General features: G+C 42.0%; 1 protein-coding gene across 2 annotated transcripts in view; it reads right to left on the bottom strand.

Moving 5' to 3' along the window:
• Positions 1-22,787, bottom strand: part of LOC134542248 (GTP cyclohydrolase 1) — an 89,258-nt gene that overhangs the window by 7,466 nt on the left and 59,005 nt on the right. For both annotated transcript variants that reach the window (XM_063386350.1, XM_063386349.1), the window contains exons 3-5: positions 7,209-7,374; positions 3,616-3,647; positions 966-1,050 (exon numbers count right to left, since the gene is read on the bottom strand). In XM_063386350.1, the coding sequence (XP_063242420.1) occupies positions 966-1,050; positions 3,616-3,647; positions 7,209-7,374 (283 nt within the window). The remainder of the gene's footprint in view (positions 1-965; positions 1,051-3,615; positions 3,648-7,208; positions 7,375-22,787) is intronic.

Genomic DNA, 22,787 nt, shown 5'->3' with positions numbered 1-22,787 from the left:
TGAGGTTTAAATCAGCCAACTGCCCAAGACTACTTCGAAAATTAGTTCTCGGTCTCGGCAGTTAAGCTGGACTCACAATGATACGTAGTGTCCATCCGTCCATCAACAAGCCGAGCGATTTACAATCATCCGCACGTCTGTCTATATATATATATATATATATATATATATATATATATATATATATATATATATATATATATATATATATAAATTATAATACTGTTAACAAACCAAAAATCTTAAATACCGGTGAAAATTTATCTTGTACAGATATATTATATTGACGATCATGCAAGTCAAGCACTTAATAAATAATTCAATTTAATTTTTTTTGCGCTGATGTTTATTAAAATATTTTGATTCGTTAAAAATATGTTCAAAAGTATGTTAACAACGTTTAACGGAAGCAGCTAAACAAATAAGTATACTTAAAAACCCTGTAAGACAGTAAAATTCGCTGGCAGTAGGTATCCTGTCTAACATTTTGGAGGTTAGGTATTACATCCGTCCGTCCATCGAAAGTTAAAGCTTGTTAAGGGGGTGCCTCCCATTTCAAGTCAAGATTTTATATTTACAGTAATTACAGATAAACTTGTAGACATTTTCAATTGTTTAACTTCACCGAAATGAAAAAAAAAAATCTATACAGCGAATACTTTTTGCATAATTGGTTGCCAAAATTACATTTGTAACGTTTTTGGGTTGTACAAATAAGGAGAATTTAATTGATTGAAAAAATGAAACTTTTTAGGTTTAACTGCAGTGCCACTGGCTATTTCAAGATTTGGTTTGAATTTCTTTCAGAAAATATTAATTAATTTTACCTGGCATTTCAAAATTTCTTTTATTTTTTACGTTTTTGACAGCCAAAAAAAAACATGAAATGAATTTAGGTTTTTGACGGATGGATGGATCTGATTGGTCGCAGGTGGCGTGAGTGACGGATGGTTGTCGGCACTCACACTGCCTCGACGACCACTGCCACGCCGGCGGGCTGCACGGCCTTGGTGACTGCCACGGCGATCTGCTTGGTGAGTCTCTCCTGGACTGCAACACACGAGTCGGCCCTCACCACCACACGCGTCACCCAGGGGCGCAACAACTACATTTCCAAAAGGGGGGGGGGGTTGGGGGCAATATACCTTATTATAAAGAATCATCGATCCCCCCCTGTTGAAGCGGAGGGTCCGGGGGGTCCTCCCCCGGGAAAATTTGTATTTCAAGGTAGAATATTGTGTTATTTAAGCAGTTTTATTATCTAAAAATTGATTACACAGCACTTTCTTTGCCCCCTTTTGCCCCCACTTCAAGGTTTCAGAGGGAGGAGGGGGGGCAAAATACCCTTGCCCCCCCCCCCCCACTGTTGTTGCGCCCCTGGCGTCACCCCCCGCTACGGGGAACCACACACACAACTAGAGACCGGAAAAATTCGCGAGTTCATTTCGCGATAGGCTAAAATACAAATAGTTATAGGTACCTCAATGCAGCCTCTGTTATTGGCTCACAACTAACCTGGATGACTCTGGGCCAATGGGAAACACCCAACCAAAGCTTTATAAGAATCACAGGCTGCTACGTTTGGGACGTCTCACAAGACAGCAGCCGATGAGTGGGTGACATTTGTTTGACCGAGCGTACGTATAACTATGGAGTTAGTTCATCCTAGTAGGTCAATGAACCCGCGAATTTTTCCGGTCCCAAACACATAACTTAGAAACACACGACTTAGAACAGTCATAACTTGGAAACCTCGTAAAAAATCCACGTGACTTAGAACTGCCATAAGTTAGAACGATCATAACTTAGAAAAAACGTAACTTAGAAACAAAAAACGCAGAATCACACAACTTAGAAATGTCGTAACTTAGAAAGTCATAACTTAGAACTATCACAACTTAGAAACACAACTTAGAAGATTCTATCTTATGTGTTTCTAAGTTGTGTGTTTCTAAGTTGTGACAGCAAACACACACCCCCACCCCCCCGCACTGGCAGTTGGAGGCTCTGGAGGGGTCCCCGCCCCGTGGTGAGGGCGACACGGCTTCGGTGCCAGCCGGGATGGATGGACTTCGGCCAGACCACACACAGGCTCCCTGGGTCGTCCGAGGAGTCCCAGAGAGGTGAGAGCACCGCGTGTTTCCTTTGAGACAACCACGGGTTAGCGTGACGGTTAGAGGATGTGGGTGGCAACCATGGACGAAAATCCCGTGGGGCCGGGGGGGGGGGCTGCCCTGGTATTAAGAAGCCCCTCACTGAAGGGGAACGCTTGTGCTTGCAAAATCATGACTGTGAAATAATTGGTTTGATAAACATAAACGTCAAAACCATGGAAAGCTTTTGGTATTTTTTAAAAAATATTTCTAGCATATTGCATGCATATAGGCCAGAATATGGGCAGTATACAACATACAAGCAGCCATCTTGTGTCGGTTAAAAGCCACGAGCTAAACTCTCCGGCCGCTTGGGGAATCCCCCAGATCTGCGCCCCTGGTGGCGGAGATGCTGGAATGGGTTGCCCTAGCCTCTCTTTGCGGCTTCCCCTCAGACACCTCCAATAACTGATAAATCCTCTGTTACTCTCTGAGCATGTCACAAAGATAGGGAAGGAGTCGTCTTCGTCGTCACAGTCCTCTAGAATATTCTTGCATGATTTTCCGCCGCGAAATGCACATAGTGCAAAGTTTTATAACCCTGCTTTGTGGCAGCTGCATCTTTTAAGCATTTACAATAATCAAATGCCGTAAATTCATAGGAGGCAGATCCATAGTGGTAATGACTGAGATAAGCCAAGCTGCTGGCTCTTATCCTCAACCAAGTGTTCAGTTCTACAGGGATGGTCATGGACGTAGATCTGCCCCCGTGGGAGTGCATGCCAGTAAACTATTGCAGCGTTCTGCTGAACGACAGTACGCATGAGTGCATGGGCTAAATGTCTCGTCGGCACCGACATGAGAATGTAGCATTGACGGAATGAATGTGTGGTAAGAAATAAGGAGCGCCCCGAGAAAACACGTCGGTTTAACGGCAACGTCCGCCCACATTTCCAACTTGCGATAAGTCCGGGTCAGAACCCGCCGGGAATAGAATCCGGTTCGTTCGACAACCATTGGCTTCCCGTTCTACAGTAACGTTGAAACATTGTGATGTGAGAAATGACAGATGGCCATGACAAATGTTTCAATTATCAAGTAGACATGTCAAGAACGATCAAACTCTTAATTCATTCAAATATGATCATACGTAATACTTTTTTTAAAATTTTATTACTTCAAAAATGTGTCGATTGTCAACACCATGTCACGTGTTTTTTTTTATTCAAAAGTCATTTTTATCCGTTGTGTTACGACAGCAAATTTGTCAGTAGTAATTCGAAATTCATGACTTACAATTAACATTCATTAGTATAAGCCTACATCAAATTTATGTGCATTAAATCATGATAAATATCATCTTAGTAGCAATCAAAACCAATTGTAGCTCTTATTTCAGTACAAGACATTACTTCGCATAAATTACATTCAGTAACATATGCGATGTAAGATATTAACAGTGCCAGAGAAAAATGTAAATTATTTCATACTTAATGATTATTTTGAATAATTTTTTTTTTACCTTGAAGTCTTCGACTGTAGATCTCAACAATCCTGAAAAGTAATGAAAATTATTATTAGCATGAACAATAAACATAATTAACAAAGTAACAAAAAATACTCTGAGACATGCAAATAATTTTTACAAGTAAAATTTGGATTTGTCTGGTTTTAGACATGTTAGAAGTTACACACTTATACACGTCGTCAGTCGTCACACGCAGACCGGAATAATATTTTCCCATCGTCTGTAAGTGGGGAAAAAATTCCAATACTATTTTTCAACTAATGTCATACAAACTTTTCGTGGATTTCGGATATCACGTTAAATTTGTTGCTTTTTAATATCGAGAGTATCTTACTTTATTGCGTGAGTGCTTGTTTTTATAAGGGGCACAGCTGTTGTTATAATTTTAGACCCCGCGAACACAATAGCAAAAAGGTTTTGATTGGTTGAACACCATTTACTCGCACTTATAATCAGCTTTCAGTTTAGGTGTTCTGAGGTTTATTAAAAACTTTTGAAAGTCTTTATCAATTTATTTTCCTGGTCACTTTTGTATCCTGACGCTTCGTGCAAAAGTTGGACACCGCTTGCAGTCTAGTGACTTACACTCGTCCGCTGATCACAGGTAAAGCTGTAAAGTTGGTACAAACATAAGAAAATTTGTCATTACGTTCTAATTCAGAGCACACAAAATAAACACAAACATCAAACGACCTCCAATTCAAGGAAAACTTTATTTTCATTTAGACGTTGATAAACTGAACTACTTTACTTTTTGTGCTACTAATTGTGCGAGTACACAAAGAAAACATTAAATATAAAGTGAATGCATTTACGGTAAATATATTATTTTTCTTCTGAAAGGTTGACTAAGTATTTATGAAGTCGCGGAAAACATATCGAGGATATTTTTTTAGAGCAATTCAATGCCAAGTTGAAAAATAATTGCAAACAAGCAAGGTCACGAAAAACCTGTTTGGCTAAGGCAATTAAATATCAACGAATAGAAATTTATATGTGTACGTATACATAAATGCGTGTGCTGTTGAGACAAAAGAGACGACACCTGCCTACTCGAACGGGATGCACAGATAATGACTTCATTGATTTAAAACATTATTTTGGACATACGTCGTTGTTAGTTTGCGCTGTTATGTCATGGAGAAAACTGGAAGAACGGAAAAAGAAAATGAATACACAAACACACAGAAAAAAGCCAAAATCAACCGATGTCAAATATTAAATGTTAAATGTTAAATGTGAAGACAGCACAGATAATTCCATAGAAGGAATGTAAGAACAATATCAGAGCAAAGACAAACACAATAGGTTGACAAAAAAGCTGCAACAAAAAAAAAGTAAATACAGACAACCCAGCGATAGGCAGAGGAACCAAGCTATGATACTAAACAAATAATTTGGACAGTTCAGGGCCGCACATGCGAACCCAGCGATGAAATTAAACAGGTATTCTGACAACACAACGACAGCACAGACAATTGCAATAGGTATACAGACTTTTCAAAGAAAATAACTACGTATATCTTCATAAAAAAACTACGCTGTCTTGCGAATGCCGAGTTCAGTGTATTTGTTTTTTGTAAAGAGGGTAAACATGCGTATGGGGTAAAGAAGAAAGTTAACCAGTTTTTGAATACTATGTAAACATGTTCATATCAAAAGTTAGTACAGTATCTCAAATTTGACAGTTCTCACAAAGTTCTCACAATGATCCACCTATCGTCCTGCCATTTTATTTTTGTAAACAGTGTAGGCAAACAACTTCATGTGGATGACAGTTTTTGTGTGCACTTATGTGCTGCCTTACAAGTGACAGTTGGGAAATTTGAGACAAGCTATATGACCGACCCGGACCATAAACTCAGAAGCCGTAAACTGATAAAGACATCCGCAAATTTACGCAGATAACTTGTAACCAGTGTTCCTCGTGGATTTGCGCTTAAGTTTTTTTTTTTTTTTTTTTTTAACAATGTAGCAACGTTTATTCGCGTATGACGTTGACGCTTGCTGGTCCGTGAACCGACATGATCACTATCGGAAAACAGTCGAATAACGAAATGTGCTAAACTCGTGTCTGGGTGCACAATTGAAACAAAACCAAACAAAAACAGTAACAGTAAGTAGGTCATGCGCACAAGATTTGACCGCCATGTTTTAGAACATACTGTTTCACAACAGCACATAGGACAGTCATGTGCATGGGAGACAGGTCGTGCGCTTAGGAAGTAAATGAATGTAGCCTATTTTATTTCTGTTACGTGCGTATAGACGATGGGAGTAGATAAGGATGCCATTTTGTTGGGACGAGAGAACTGTTTATTTTTATCATACATTTCTTGGCACGAAATTGTCGAGGTATTCCTGCTTTAAAAAAAATAATTAAAGCTATTACTTATTCAATGCAAGTAAAAATAAAACATGTTTCGTTGTCGTAATTGCTTACTAAAAATTTTTACATAACGCAAATTAATTCGTTTGTCGCGTGCATGGCCTGCTATGCACTCGCTTGTGTTCTTTAGTAGTAGTGAACCCAGGCTTAATGCGTCTTTGACGGGACACGGCGTGTAGCTTGCGAGACCTTGATGGATTATTCGAAAGAAGAAAAAAAGAAAGAAGTATGTAGAGCGCGGAGCGTGCATGGAACGCTTTCTAGCCGAGGCGTTCGCCGTGGTTTTTGCTGGCGGCGGTGAGCGGTGTGCGCACCTACCAGCACCGCGCGGACCGCTCCAAGGTCGACCGGCGACCCTCGGAGTGGCTGCAGCTGTCTGCACGGCGGTACTGTCCCTGCTAGCGGCGGCGGTGAGGCCCGGGATTATTTACTACCAGCTGACGCCCGGCACGCGTTGCAATACCTCAGTCAATTCATTTTTTGTAATTTGTTTGAAGTTGGTGCACATATACAAAGAACCTCTCTCTCTATCTCTCTCTCTCTTATTCTTTATCTTCCATCTCTACATGTGTATATTTACATCTATAATATACCTCTCCATCTCTCTTTATTTCTCTCTAAATATCTACTTGTCTATAAATCTATATCTCCCTGTAAATATCTCTCCTCTCTCTATACACCTATACATACACATATACATACATACCCATGTGAGTATGTATGTCACTATAAAGATGACAATTTTAATATTCTATGTTTTTAACTATCTATATTTTTATTCTATCTTTTTACCTGTCACAGGTTTTGGCAAAGATATATAAAAACACGCGCGTATTCGAGTGCAACGTCGTGTCGAAATTCTCAAAGCAATTATTCGTGAAGAGCTTTCGGACGAACTTTTGAACCAACGAACATTTACATTTTTATATGGATTTGTTTTAATCGTTTACGTTTCATCCATTTAAAGGTTGGGTAAAAAAAAAAAATTGGAGAAAGGTATACACTCGGCACAGAGCACACAGTGTGTCGAGGGGCTGTTTGGTGGCCCGTACCGCTTGTAAAACACACATTTATATCAGTGCAGAACCCTGAAGATGCCCGCGGCGATGCAGAGCGAAACGTCGGTACACTGCAACGCGGTGGCAGCCTAGAGAGCTGCGGGAGCTCGCAGCTGTGTCTGAAGACGGAGACAGCTCACCTGGCCAGCTTGCTCAGTCCCAGGATCTTCTTGGTGGGCAGGTAGCCGATGGACACCTTGCCGTAGAACGGCACCAGGTGGTGCTCGCACATGGAGAACATCTCGATGTCCTTCACCACCACCATCTCGTCGTGGTCCTCGTCGAACACAGCCTCGTTCAGCACCTCTGCGACACAGCGACCCGCCCCGTCAGCTCAGCGGGGCGAGCACCGAGCATCGTACTCGCATTGCGACCGTCGCGCTCCTCGCGCGACTCAAACTGCGTGAACAACGTGTATCTGGCATGGTTGTTTTTTGCATTAATAATAGTTGAAGTCACGTTTATTTTGGTGACGTACAACTAGGAAACAAAAATATTGGTTGTCCGTAAAGTCGGTTCACGGACGATAGTTTAACGTGACAACGTCATAACAAAACATTGATGAAATGATTGCATGATTTTTATGAATAAAATTGAATCATTTTTATTGAATTATCACTATTTTATATGTATACAAAGAAGGAGTGAAATTAAATCTACAATTTAATTGATAAATTTACTTTTATTTGCACTCATTAATTCAAATATTTTTATTACTTTAAACGAACAGATTATTTTAACTATAACTTTTATACATGTTTGCTATTTAACTTCTTCCAATCTGTGTTATTCTGTTAAGGATGGGACGATGGTAGGAAAAGTAGGAAACGAATGGGAGTGTTTCAAGTTTAACGTGCCTCGAAAAAGGTCAAATCGATGGTTGTTCCAATCGAGTGTAAGAGAGATAGATGCGGCGCAAGCGTACAATGAGCGTGCGTGCGTGCAGCCGGCATTCATCGATTTATTAGACGTTGTCACGTCAAAAAAATGAAATGAAGTTGAGAACTAAAGATTTTCGGGTTTAAATCGTATGGTACTGATTACTTCAAGACAGATTGGAAGCCAATCTCCGTAGCGCAACTGTTTAAATAAACAGCTTTGATGCGAGGGATACTGTGCTACAATCCTGGGTAACGAATGACTATGTGTGGCTGTTAATTGTAACGTCAAGTTGAGTTCAGTTTTTAAACCCCTCCCCTCTACATCAAGATGAACCCAATTAAAATAAACTCAAAATATTAAATAAATTTACTTAAGACAGGATTTCGTTACTTAGATGTTGATACTTCGAAATACGTATTTCAAAAATTTAGCATCCCTGGACATCGTGGGACTCAGCTAAATAAAAAAAGTCGCAATTTTCCGTTACTTTAGTTGAATTAAAACATTGTTCTGTGAGAACATCTCCGTTCGGGCAGCATTCACACCCCCGCATGAGCCGAGGGCTCCCAGGCTGCACTTGACAAGCGGGAAGTGAGGGGTGGGAGATGAGTGGGTCAGACGAAATCTTTCGGCAAAGAAACGCGCCTTCATGAATACCCGATGGCGGGGGGAAGTGGTTTTAGGCGGCGCTCGTCGCCCCGACAGTGCGAGCGAGTGTGAGCGAGTGTGAGTGAGTGTGAGTGGGAGTGAGTGGGGGTGAGTGGGGGTGGGTGGCGGGTCCAGCCAGAGCCCCGGGTCGGCGACGTGACAGCTCCAGCGCTGACGGCTCTCGGCTGCCGCGACAATGGCCCAGTTCCGCGGGCGAGACGAGCGGAGAGGGGGTTTCCGGAAAGGGTCCACGAAGCAGGCGAAGAGAACGGCCAGCGCTGCCATTGTACTCTCGCCACTTGGCCTCTTCTTAGCCGCCTACTTCTCTCTCTCTCTCTCTCTCTCTCTCTCTCTCTCTCTCGCTCTCTCATCAATTCGCGGTCAGAGCGCGGAACAACGGGCCAAGTTCCTTCTTACATCCACGCATTTTTCCTGAAACGTCTCTCTTAAGTGCATAATGGATCTGCGGATCCTCACCAAGACTTCAGACGCCTCTTAATCATCACCTATCGATGTTCTACAAACGAATTAGTAGCTGTCATGCATGCGGTTTGACGAGTATGAATTTCGATTACGTTACAAAAAGTTCTAAAATATTAAACTGCGATGAATTATATATATATTTTTTCGTTATTTACCACGAATTTCTTCCTTCATGAACACGTTGGTTTAGATGCTGCAATAACAAATTCAAAACCACACAGAACTCACGATAAGTAATCTCTGATGGCTCGGGTAAGAGATACATATATGTATTTCGCTCGACCACACATCTTCGCATTTGGGGAAATTAAATTAAGTGGAGGATGCAAGTTATAAAAAATATGCGAGATCTCGGTAAACGCAGAATATTTTGGATTATACTAGATGAGCTGTTGCAATATCTACAATCACAAACCACAAAGGCAGTGATGCATATTGAGGATGATGTGACTGTCCAAACCCCTTGTTGTTGACGTAATTTTTTTTAAATCTCCGATTTTGTCCCCGCTTTTCTTTAATCCCTTTCCGCCATTGCACAAATATGTCTGCTAGAGTAGCGACTACATGAAGAATGTTCTACGTGTGTATGTTAAGTTGATATTAGCGACCAAAAGTTAATAATATAGTGATAATATTATAGTTCTAATTAAAATTTAATACGTGCCATTGTACGCTACGGTGCTTTCGTTATATAGATTAAGAGTTACTAAAGGTGTCACACTCTAAGTCAAGTGCAGTTTTTTTTCAATATAAATGGAATTCAAGAGAGTTTTTGTGTAAAATCTGTATCAGTTACTGAATTATAATTTATACATATTTACAATGATTAGTACTGTTCCAAGTGCTAAAATACACTAATTAATTCAAACGGTTAGTCGGTACAGTTAAGACTTTTGAAGTGAAACTTCTATACAGCCAGTAGGGTAAGTCGAAGAGTAACAAAAAAGTGCAACTCTCATGAGTGGGGCGATAGATGGCCAAGAGAGGGAGAGGTCACATTGAGCGCCCCACTCCTCACTCTCGGGCAAGCGTTAGTGAAGTGAGTCGCGGTGCGGGTGTTCCCGTTACGCTGGAAACAACAAACAGCTGCTCTTTAAAAAGCAATTCATTTCAATTAGAAATTTTAAAAGTTGTTCAAACCATTGCAATAGTGTGCGTGTTTATTTGCATGTGTTTTAATTTATTTTTTTTACTCAAAAAATTTCCTGTCCCTCTGTCTCTGTTAAGTTTCATTTCGAACGCGCATTGTGGCCATGCACCCATTTTTTACTGACATTTGACTGAGAACTAGCAAACGATTTATTGAAATCACTTATTCACCATTTATCTCACGGTTTCTTCCACAGAATGTCAATTTTGCCCAAAAAAAAGTGCTCATTACGGTTCCCGACAACAGTGAAGATTTGTCCTGAGAAGAGTTCACGGCGTTCGTAACCTTTCAGTGTTGTTCCAGCAGTTGGCCAGACTGGGTTGTCGGGTCGCAACAGTGAATATTTGCCCTGAGAAGAGTTCACGGCGTTCGTAACCTTTCAGTGTTGTTCCAGCAGTTGGCCAGACTGGGTTGTCGCGTCGCAACAGTGAAGATTTGCCCTGAGAAGAGTTCACGGTGTTAGTAACCTTTCAGTGTTGTTCCAGCAGTTGCCCAGACTGGGTTGTCGGGTCGCAACAGTGAATATTTGCCCTGAGAAGAGAGTTCACGGTGTTAGTAACCTTTCAGTGATGTTCCAGCAGTTGGCCAGACTGCGTTGTCGCGTCGCAACAGTGAATATTTGCCCTGAGAAGAGAGTTCACGGTGTTAGTAACCTTTCAGTGTTGTTCCAGCAGTTAGCCAGACTGCGTTGTCGCGTCGCAACAGTGAATATTTGCCCTGAGAAGAGTTCACGGTGTTAGTAACCTTTCAGTGTTGTTCCAGCAGTTGGCCAGACTGCGTTGTCGCGTCGCAACAGTGAATATTTGCCCTAAGAAGAGTTCACGGTGTTAGTAACCTTTCAGTGTTGGTCTAGCAGTTGGCCAGACTGCGTTGTCGCGTCGCAACAGTGAATATTTGCCCTGAGAAGAGAGTTCACGGTGTTAGTAACCTTTCAGTGATGTTCCAGCAGTTGGCCAGACTGCGTTGTCGCGTCGCAACAGTGAATATTTGCCCTGAGAAGAGAGTTCACGGTGTTAGTAACCTTTCAGTGTTGGTCTAGCAGTTGGCCAGACTGCGTTGTCGCGTCGCAACAGTGAATATTTGCCCTGAGAAGAGAGTTCACGGTGTTAGTAACCTTTCAGTGTTGTTCCAGCAGTTAGCCAGACTGCGTTGTCGCGTCGCAACAGTGAATATTTGCCCTGAGAAGAGTTCACGGTGTTAGTAACCTTTCAGTGTTGTTCCAGCAGTTGGCCAGACTGCGTTGTCGCGTCGCAACAGTGAATATTTGCCCTGAGAAGAGTTCACGGTGTTAGTAACCTTTCAGTGTTGGTCTAGCAGTTGGCCAGACTGCGTTGTCGCGTCGCAACAGTGAATATTTGCCCTGAGAAGAGTTCACGGTGTTAGTAACCTTTCAGTGTTGTTCCAGCAGTTGGCCAGACTGGGTTGTCGCGTCGCAACAGTGAATATTTGCCCTGAGAAGAGAGTTCACGGTGTTAGTAACCTTTCAGTGTTGTTCCAGCAGTTGCCCAGACTGGGTTTTCGGGTCGCAACAGTGAATATTTGCCCTGAGAAGAGTTCACGGTGTTAGTAACCTTTCAGTGATGTTCCAGCAGTTGCCCAGACTGGGTTGTCGGGTCGCAACAGTGAATATTTGCCCTAAGAAGAGAGTTCACGGTGTTAGTAACCTTTCAGCGTTGTTCCAGCAGTTGGCCAGACTGCGTTGTCGCGTCGCTCTTTCGGTGGAGCGGCCCTCTTTCTCTGGTCGCCGCTGTTATCGCGTCGCTATCGCCTCCCGCCGGCCCCTCTCAAACCGGTGTTCCAGAACTGGTTTCCGGAGCACCGATCCCGGGTACAGGTCCGCTGCATTCCCCTGTATTACCCGTCCCGCCGGTCGCAGCTCCTTGGCCGTATGCTCTGGCTGGAAGCAGCCCTGCCCCAGCCAGCCAGGCGTGCCAACATCGCTATTATTAACACTCCGTCGTAAGGAAGTAAACACCGCCTTTTGATTTATGGGACGTCGGGTGGAAAAACTTTGGTGCAACATTTTTGTGGAATAAAATAAAAGCTATTATCTTTGAAAGATTTGTGCAACGGGAGTGCATGACTCCTGTTACGGAATATTTTGTGGTGTTAATATCCTGTTGACTACAGCAAATTTTTTGCTTGGTTTGTGTTATTTTGTCTTTTGGGTAGCTATTTTTATTTATTATTTTATTTTTTAGTTTTCTTCTGCAGAAAAAGTGCTTAGCAATGGCGTATGTCCAAAAACTTACATCAAGTCAAAATAAAAGCTGATAGGCGTTTGGTTACGAATATGATTTACTAAAATTGTGTCGTTGTCTCGCTGCAGTTTATTATTGACAAAATGCGAACGTTTCCGCTATCGCCCCCAACGTCTCCTCGACAACAGAGTCAACGGAGGACAGTCGCGGCACTTGCCTAGGGTGAAAGAAGTCAGGTTGGCAGGACCGCGGTGTTCGACCCCGGAGACTCACTGAAATGCCCTAACACTGCACACAGCCTCACTCCATCATCCTCGAATTAAAATGATTTAATCTTGAGATTATTTCCTGGCGATAGGGGCGGTGCGGACTTCGCGCTTAGACCGAGGCAAGAAAGCTACCTGGGCGCACACGCTGTGTGCAGCCTCAGCAGAAACCGCGTGGTTTAAAAACTGCTCCCGCTACCAGTGATGCCTATTTACGAAAAAAAAAAAAAAAACATATTAAGATTACGCTGGGGGCAGGTGGGTTACGTTTTCCGGATTTAGTTTTTAAAAGTTTTTTCAGAATACTTTTTAAGCATTAAACGCCTGGTACAGACTCTTTAAAGCACAGAAGAGACTTGCAATACACATTTACCTTCAATACTCCGCCAAGTTAGTTATGTTAACCTCTCAAGTATCATAATTTCTTTGTGCACGGCGAGAAGACTGCGCGCCAATCCACAGCCTTGCGCTTAGAGGCGATACCGCGCTAGAAGCACCAGCGAGAGTCGCGCTTATCATCCCGCCCAACCAACACAGATACACTTCTGGCCAGGCGGGCCCTAAATTCGTCAGCGTCCTGTCTTAAGGTACGGAACATTTCAACATAATTATCCCCGCACGCGGAGAAACGTAATATTCATTGACATGTCAGACGCACGAATAGCCCACGTTCGTGCATATTACTGTTATTATTAAAGTAAAACTTTGGTTAGATGTGTTACACAAACAAAATTTTTAGCAAAAAAATAGTTATTATTTTTAGGGGAATAGGTTTGAGAATTTAAAATCAAATGTCGGCTAGGTTAATTCAGTGTCATTTAAAATAATTGTACAGTACAAAAGTAAAAAAATAAATGATTCTTGCAATTTTTTTTATTTGACCACGAAGTTGCACGAGCGCGCGGAAAACTTCGGATGTGTTCGGAACTGTTCGGGCGTCTGACTCCAAGTCAATGAACCCTCGCGCTTCTCCGCGCACGCGCCTTGTGGCTAGCGCTGACGCGCATGCGCCCAAGGCAGGGCAGTTATTTACTTCCACAAAGTTATATATTAACATTCACCAGGTGTGCTGTGCGAGGATGGCTGTTGGTCAGCAGTGCGTCTCAGGCCGGGGCCCATGCGGCTGACATGCTGGGTTCCGGTCGTACGGGAGGGGGTGAAGCGGGGCGGGCGGGGCGGGCGGGGCGGGCGGTTACATAAGAGGGCGGGACTGTTTCCCGCGTCTTTCTCAGTTAACCTTCACACAAACGCTGTCGTAAAAAAAGGACAATAAAAAAAGGCGGGTGGGAGTGAACCTGAGGAGTGGTTGAAGATCACCGATTGCAGGTAAACTATAAATTAATCAACCTGTTTATATTATGGTTCCCTCCCAGTCAGGTTGGCGTCACTGTTATTATAATCTCACAGTAAATTTTTCAAACCACACGGGAATATTCTTGCTGGTTTCTTCGTAAACTTTAGCCGGGATGACAATAGTCCGTCGCCTCCGTCCGAGATCCGTCCGTTGCTCTGTCGTCCGCCACTGCCGCGCAGCCAGCCAAGCGACATGCATGACTTCATTCGCCCGTCGGAATATTTTCCCAGTTAAGTGCTGTCAACAATCAATGTTTTTGACGTGACAACGTCTAATAAATCAATGAACGCCGCTGCACACACGAAAACGTGTCCCGTTACGCACATTATCCCGTTACTCTTATTGTACGCTTTCGCAGCATCTATCTCTCTTCCACTCGATTGGAACAACCATCGATTTGACTGTTTCGAGGCACATTAAACTTGAAACACTCCCATTTGTTTCCTACCTTTCCTATCATCGTCCTATCCTTAACAGAATAACACAGATTGGAAGAAGTTATATAGCAATGTTTTGTTATGACGTTATCACGTTAAACTATCGTCTGTAAACTGACTTTACAGACAGACAACAATTTTTTTTTTACTCTGAGATTTATGTCGGTAATGTTAGCTACTTAGCCAATGTCGTGTTTCTGTGCGTAATGTACATATAAGCACATCCTCGGAAAAAAATTCGGAGTCGTGAATGAATTGTTCGGACGCGATTTTTAACAACAGCAATGTTTCTGAAATACGTCTGAACAAACAAACACAAACTCCACAGGGCTGTATTCGTGTGACTATTGCCTGGTGCAAACAGACAGTGGATACAGTAGCGTAGCCAGGATTTGTGTACAGGAGGGGTTAAGAAGCATGGTCCCCCCCCCCTTATTAAAGCGCCGGAAAAATTTGGATTTTAAGGTGTAAAATAGTGCTATTTGAGCAGTTTTCGGTACTTAACTTTAAATATTGTAATGGTAAAAATATTATTAATTTTTTAATAAAAAAATTGTTTGAGTGATGAAGTAAGAAATTAATTAAAGATATTTTAATCAATCCAAGTGCCTTGTCCACGTCCACTCAAAATCATTAATCATGCTCGAAGCTCGACAATACAAAAAAAAATGAATAAAAATGGTTGGGTTTCGGCAGAACTGGCCTATTCCTGGAAACAATTAGCTTTAGCTTGAAGAGTTACCCAGTCACCACCTGCTTATAATTACCGCACTGGTTAAATACAATAGGTGTAAGATATTTGAAAACTTGGGACCCGTCACGGGGTCACACACAACCTTATAGCTTCTGCTCGCGACAGGGGCAGGGGAAGGGAAGGAGAATCGGTAGGGCTCGCTTACTCTTCCCCTCCAGTGCAGTAGCCGGTGATAGCAGTAAGACACCCAGGCTTTTAGCTAACCTGCTTTCAGATAAGAAAAAAAATAGTGGCTGGGGGGGGGTTAGAACCCATAAACCCCCCCCCCCTGGTTACGCCCCTGAGTGGATGTAATCCATCCGTCATTCCGTCCGTCAAAAATTAGAGCTACCCGAGCTTTTGACGGACTAATGGACGGATATAATTTTTCGGGCCATCCAACTGGTTGGAGGTCACGTGATTGTCAGACGGATGACGAACGGAAGCTTTACGGGTACTGAGTTTCCTTGCTTAGAAAATTATATTTAGTCTACGGAAAAAGCACTCTTCTTACTTCAACGTACAGATGGGTGACAGGAGTATAAGAAATGTGAAGAGAGGAGAGAGCTGGAACAAAATGAAGACTGGGGAATGGTGAGACGACATAAGAAGATTAGAGAGGTTATGTTTTGAACAGACCAGCTTTGCAAGACGATGGAGGCGATGATGATAGATCTGGACTCACAATAATCCATCGCGTCCGTCCGTTTCCCATCCATCCGTCAACCACGCAACCTCAAGCCAATCAGAAGGCGCGAAACATTATTTCCGTCCGTCAAAAGCTTCTCATGCTTTAACTTTCGACGGACGGATGAAATTATAACCTCCGGAATGTTAATAAGGTATTACTATCTTCAAAAGCTTTGAGATTTGCTCAGCTGTTCCGTTAAATCTTTTTAACTTATGTTAAAATATATTTTAAAGTTTCCTTTTTTAAATCCAAAAATTGATCGAGACATAGAAGTGTAAACAATTACGTATGGTAAAACTAAAAATAGGTTAATAAGTATCAGAGCAAAAAAAAATATTGAGTTAAATGATTTATAAGCGCTTATCTTTCATGAACGTCAATCCACTATACCTTTATATAATATAATATTTTTTACAGCCTACTTTGACACACACACGGTGCTCAGCGCTTCAGACGAAACCATGCGATTTTAAAACTGCTCTAGAAATCCGAGAGGTATCTGTTACTAAAAGCATTTAAGAGAATTATGAGGGAAGATAAGTAGTGTTGTTTCCAGATTTCGTTTTTAAACTGTATTTTTTAGAAGAGTGAAAAAGGCTAAAACGTATGTTTTAAGAATAATCTTTAGACATGGAGCGCCCGGTGAAGATTCTTGAAAGCACCTAAGGTACTTGCATTACACCGTTATCTTCATTTCTTCGCCGTATAATGTTATGGTTACCACTCCAATCTCGCACTTGTGCTATGCACGACGAGAAGACTGCGCGCCAGTCCAGAGGCGACATCTCGCTAGAAGCACCAGCGAGTGCCGCGCTTATCATCCCGCCTCACTGACACAGATACGCCCCTCCCTAGGCAACAAAATGAAAGAGCATTCGAAGGATGTGAGGATCATTATTGGAAAAATTCGCGGTTTCCCTGACCTTCAGAACAAACTACACAGTCCTCTGAGTAGGCGGATAAATAGCGCTAGTTCGTTGGTTGCTGACTTGAGCCGTCTCATCTGGATTATCTGTGATCGGATACTTTTTTGGTTGGTGGTTTCTCATTTGCCCAAAGCCCTTTGGATAAACATTGAGCCAAAAGCTACATCAGGTCAAATGTAATCAATTGTATTTGAAATTTAGCCTGTCGCGAAATGAATCAGCGAATTTTTTTTTTTCCGGTATCTACCTGTAGATGATATGGGAGGGCATCTTTGTTTCAATCGTGCGACCCGGAGGAACTTTAGCTTCAAGTGAACTTTTTGTGAGCTCTGTGGCTCGTGCACTCTGCCGTCGAAAGTCGTGTGACGTCAGCCCATCGCGGTGCGGTGACTCCGGTCCGCTGAGAAGCGCTTCTCGTGTCGGTGTCGAAGTCGGCGCGAGGCGACGGGATAGCGACGCGCTCTGCCTGGCCGGGGGGAGGGGGGGGGGGGGTTGATTGATTTACTCCGGGCAGCTTCTCGCGGCTAATGAACCACGCAGCGGCGGTTACACGCTGGGAAACAGCTTACACTGTAAAAAAAACTATGTGTACTGTTTACAAGGAAAATCCTTGAAAACCCATCTGCCGACGATATCACTTGTAAATATGCAAGGCAGAGCTTCGCAAAATTGCCAGTGATGCAAAGCTCTGTCTTGTAATTAATTGTACAAGTGCTATCGTTGGCAACTGAGTTTTCAAGGACTATCCTTGTAAAAGAACAAAAAAATTACAGTCTATGTTACTAAACTGTAAAAAAAAAAAAACATTGTACTTGTACAGTGATAGTCCTTAGGAAATCATTTGCCTACGATAGCACTTGTAAAATTGCAAGGCAGAGCTTTGTGAAATTTACAATGATGCAAAGCTCTGTCATGAAATTTTACACGTGCTATCGATGGCAATTGAGTTTCCAAGGGCTATCCTTGTTAACAGTACAAAACGTTTTTACACTATACAGATAATATTTTGTAAAATCGTCAACCATGTTCAAAATTAGCGTAATTAACCCTCACGAGAAGGGAAAAAAATGGATGTCTCCTGATCCAGGAAACCTGTTAGACGATTATGTATGACACAACAAGCTTTGGTAGTTAATGTTATGTTTGCAGAGTAATTTTCGAAAGGACGCTAAAATATTCAAAATGGTGGAGATTTCTCCTCTTTAGAAAGGCGTTCGGTGATGTCGCCGTCAACGGCCGGTGCCCGCCCTGCACGGACCGCTACGTGACTAGCGACTGGCGACTGGCGACTGGGCAACCGGCGAATAGCGACTGAGCGATTGAGCGACTGACGACTGGGCAACCGGAGACTGGGCGACTGGTGACTGGGCGACTGGTGACTGGGCGACCGGGCGGCTAGCGACTGGCGACCGGCGACTGGGCGACTGGCGACTGGGCGACGACTAGCGACTGGTGACTGGCCCGCCTGCCCGCCCGCAGAGGAACCTGCTGCCCGGGGCCACTTGTCCGGCCCTGACGCTCGCGCTGATCTATCTGCGATTATAACCTGTACTGTTTACAAGGAAATTCCTTGCAAACTTAGTTGCCAACGATACCACTTGTAAAACTGCAATGCATAGCTTTGTAAAAAAAATTGCCAGTGGCACAAAGCTCTTACTTGCAATCTGACAAGTTGTACCGTTGCCATCTAGTTTCCAAGGACTTTCCTTGTAAAGGTGCCGGGGGAACGTGTTTGTTTCACTTGCCAACGTCGAGAAGCGAAGGCCTTAGCGACTAGGCTAAACTACCAGTTAAAAAAAGAGGCAGAAAAAAATCATACCATGCTATAAACCTCTGGAAAGCAATAGTACTAGTTTCTTGCGAAAATCATATTTGTCACGTTTGTGCTTTAGCGACCTGTTACGATTACCGCTAACTACGCGTTCATACGAGAGTTTATTTTGTGACGTTACAAACACGTCACTTAGAAACACACAAGATAATAACTCCTAATTTATATGTTCTGTGGTTCAATCTTGTGACCATTCTAAGCTATAACAGTTCTGAGTTGTTTATTTTAAAATTATGTGGTTAGAATATGTGTGTTTCTAAGTAAGACCGTTCTAATTAGTATGTGTCTAAGTTTTTGCAGTTATATTTTGTGAACATCTAAGTAACGATGTTTCTACGTTCCAACTTTCTAAGTTATGGTGGTTCTAATTTGTTTAATTTGCATAGTTTCTATGTCATTACTGTTCTAACTTATGACAGTTCTACGTTATGTGGATTTTTCGAAAATTCTATACGTTATGACTATTCTAAGTTATCATTTTCTAAGTTATGAGTGGATCCCATGGCTATCTACCGCGGTAGGGGGAAAAACGCGTTGATTGAAAACGTGTGAAACAGGCGCCATGCTAGGCACATCCTCCCTTGGCCAAGAGCACACATTACCATACTTGCCCGGTCCTGTGGAGCGACTCGGTGAACAGGTCCGGCTGGATGTGGCTGTTTATGGAGTTTACAAAACCAACTTCTGTCGAGCGATCATTGTGGATCTACATTCATAATTCACTTAATTAATCAGTATCTGTCCCTTTTGAATGATATTTCATAACTTGGAGTGTTTTATGAACATGCTCTATCTGAAGTATTTAATAATTTGGTCTTGCTACTTTGATGTTTAAATTTGTTTTTAGTTGATGCAAAATGACGATAGGGTTAAGGGAGCTAATAATGTAGTTTAATTAAATAGATGTATGCGTTTAAGCATTATGCAAGAATGCTTGAATTGGTTTGGGGGCGGATACGTACCATATGTCCATACGTACTACTACCGACACGGCTTCATGAAAATAAACTCAATTACTTAACTCAGAAGTTAGCAGTCAGCAACTTTGTCCAACACGCCATCGAGACAGTCACTAGGAGATTTAACACGCGTCAGACATCATTGCTTAAAATTTCTTAACTTTGGTTGAAATGTATCTCATTTGTGTTTAGTGACCAGGGTAGTACATAAACAAGTTTCAGCATAGTATACACGTCAACACAACTCATTTCGTCATCTTGCGGTAGTTACTTTTTGTGTCCATCATCTTGTAGAACAAAGTACAGGAAATCAATTTCATCCATACCTGCTCACAGCGGGAGAAAATTAGTTTTCCGCGATAGATGCCGGGAAAGGAAATTGTCTCATTCTTGTGAAATTGATTTTCGGGCTTTGGAAAAAGTAACCCAATATTGTGGTGCTCTGCGCTGTAAATGCAATCAATATCCTAGCGAAATGCGATGTCGATGATGAAGGACGACTGAATAAAGCAACGACAGATGAATCCGATGATTTTTCCCACAAAGTAATCCAGAACTTGAGAATATACATCAAAGAAATTTCTCCGAAACATTACAAATTACAACTACAAATTAACTTAATAATCGTAATTGCAAACACTGATATCTCAGTAGTTATAATAACATTTATTTGCAAAATAATAATATACAACTTTTTTAAAACGGACTAAAAAGTATAAAATAATTTATCCCATCCCCATACAGATTCCTAACCCCATACAGATAATTGATACGTGAATGGTTCACTAACAATTTTATTGCACAGCAAAGCATATGAACTTCCATTAGCAAACAATTGTCTGCAATTCCCCGTCGCTTCTCGCGAGGCGGACGGCTGAGGCTCGAGAGAGAATTTCGCGCCTCGTATTGCCCCTCTGGCTCGTTTCCTCGGCTAATTTTTGCCTCGTTCGATACCTTCGACACTTCTCTGCATTTTGAATTGCTTCTGCCCGGGCGATTTCGCTTGTTTACTTTCTTTTCTTCAGCATGACCCGTTTTCGCTTAGGCATTTTGCGATTAATGGCTCCAAAACCATAGTTAGTAACTTTATGGTTATTCCACTCAACTAGCACCACTCAGTGCTCACTCACGAGCAACTTAAAGTTCAAATCACGCAAATCGGTTCGTTATTTTCGGAGTTACAGCTCTCACTATCTTCATTCGACGCTCCCCACTAACGCTCATTACGTCATCACTGCAAGTGTTAACCGGGTGAGTCATACTTAACGACCACAAGCAAAGTCTGCTCTACTGATATAGTTACTTCAACTCTGTAACTTTTATATTTTACGAGTTTCAAGCTGTGTCGAATCCTCAACTGAAGTGACACCCAGCCCGAGATTAAAGACATCCACATTCCTGTCGGATAATCATGTCAAAAAAAAAACTTTAAACGCCAGAGACCGGCCGGTTTGTGGACCAGCGCCGGTCGTCCGGTTACATGGCTTATGTAACACTCGGGTGGGTTACATCGGGGCCTTGCGGTCCGAGGGGCGGGGCTTCCGTGGCTCGCCTGCGTGCAACAGCCGCCTACATCACAGCTGAAAACACTGGGATTTGAAATAATTCTTACCCCACTCACAAGTACGTACCTCCGTGCCCGTAAACGTTTCCAGAACGCGATCCTTTTTTTATTCTGGCCTTCGACCCATTAGCCGTCTCCCAGTACAGTATTTTATTTTTTATGTTTACTAATACCAGTTCCAGAGTAGAAAAAATCCGCACGAACCATTAAAGAAAAGTTGTCCAGACGGTTTCGACAGTCCTGACCTTCAGTTTATCTCATCTGCGCTTCCTACGGCTATACGGTGGTTTGTTTCTCGCTTTTTGCAGATTCTGGTTCCTGCCAAATGTATTTACATAATTATCCTCAAACATTATTTTTGTGATTATTTTTAATGAGGGCTCATTATACGTGAAATTTTGATACTAAATTTTACATTCAGAAAGTTATGTAACATCATTTTAGAGTGTTCATACATTTCTAAGGATTATGTGCCGTAATCTAAATACGTAATTAACATTGCAGTTTATTCAAACTAACAACTTCCGTCAAACATGCTGCTATTTTGTGCATCTGCGTTCTTTTATTGTAATTCGGCCATCGAAATTATGGCGTTGAATACTTTGCTAAGAACAGGCTTCAAATAGCCTCCTCAATCAGTACAGATGGGTTGTCAAAACCTTTTTTTTTTATTATGTGTAACATCTGAGCTCTCGGTATACGGCATTTGGTAGGAGTAATCTCGCGAATGGAACGGAATTCGAACGAACGGAAATGTGTAAACAGGTGCTGCCATCTGTGGAAGTCTGAGAAATCTCGAAAAAATTGCGGACCCGTGTGATTCATCCGTATATATTGCTTTCGTGAACATCGCAGAATTTGCACTGCCATGGGTATTAAAAAATAAAACTTTATGATAGTACAGCTCTACTTATATATTATTTTTGAAGGTTTATAGACATAAAAAGAAATACCGACAACTTAAAAAAAATACATTAGAATCATGGCATCACAACCCTTAGTTAACTTTGAAATGTAGAGATGGCGCAGCGTTCGTCATGCTGTAGAGAGACAACAAATTTTTAGCCTACATATATTCGACGCCATGTTGAATAAATTAATTAAGTGATTAAATATTTACTGTTAAATCTTAAATTTTGAATCAGCTTAATAAGATTAAGGTTTGTTTATAGGAACTATTTAGAGAGTGATTTCTGTCGTTTGAGTAAAAAAAAAACAAATGTGCATACATATACTTAATGTTAAAATATGTGTTTTAAATGTTTCAGGGTAGTTTTTTAGTGCGGCTGGTGGTTATGCGTTTGGAGACCACCAAGCACCAGGAAACAGCTCACTACGAGTTTATCATATACTGTAAATTATTGGTGGAAATTTTTTGAACGTTTTCATTCGCCCCAAATCCATTTACACGTGAAAATAACACCGGTTATTTTTTTTCCGTGCTGTCAAATAAAGGCATTAAATCACTGAAATTTATAAACACGGCCTTAAATAATCAGGGAGCGTTCGAGCGTTACGTAACGGGGTCGGCGGAGGTGAGTTGCTAGGCGGGGCGGCGTTTCGGTAATTTATACCCGAGCGCAGGAGTGGGGGG

The sequence above is a fragment of the Bacillus rossius genome (assembly GCF_032445375.1).
Source record: "Bacillus rossius redtenbacheri isolate Brsri chromosome 4 unlocalized genomic scaffold, Brsri_v3 Brsri_v3_scf4_2, whole genome shotgun sequence".
Taxonomy (NCBI): domain Eukaryota; kingdom Metazoa; phylum Arthropoda; class Insecta; order Phasmatodea; family Bacillidae; genus Bacillus; species Bacillus rossius.
The sequence above is the reverse complement of the archived record's forward strand: the minus strand, read 5'-3'. Positions and strand labels throughout refer to the sequence as shown.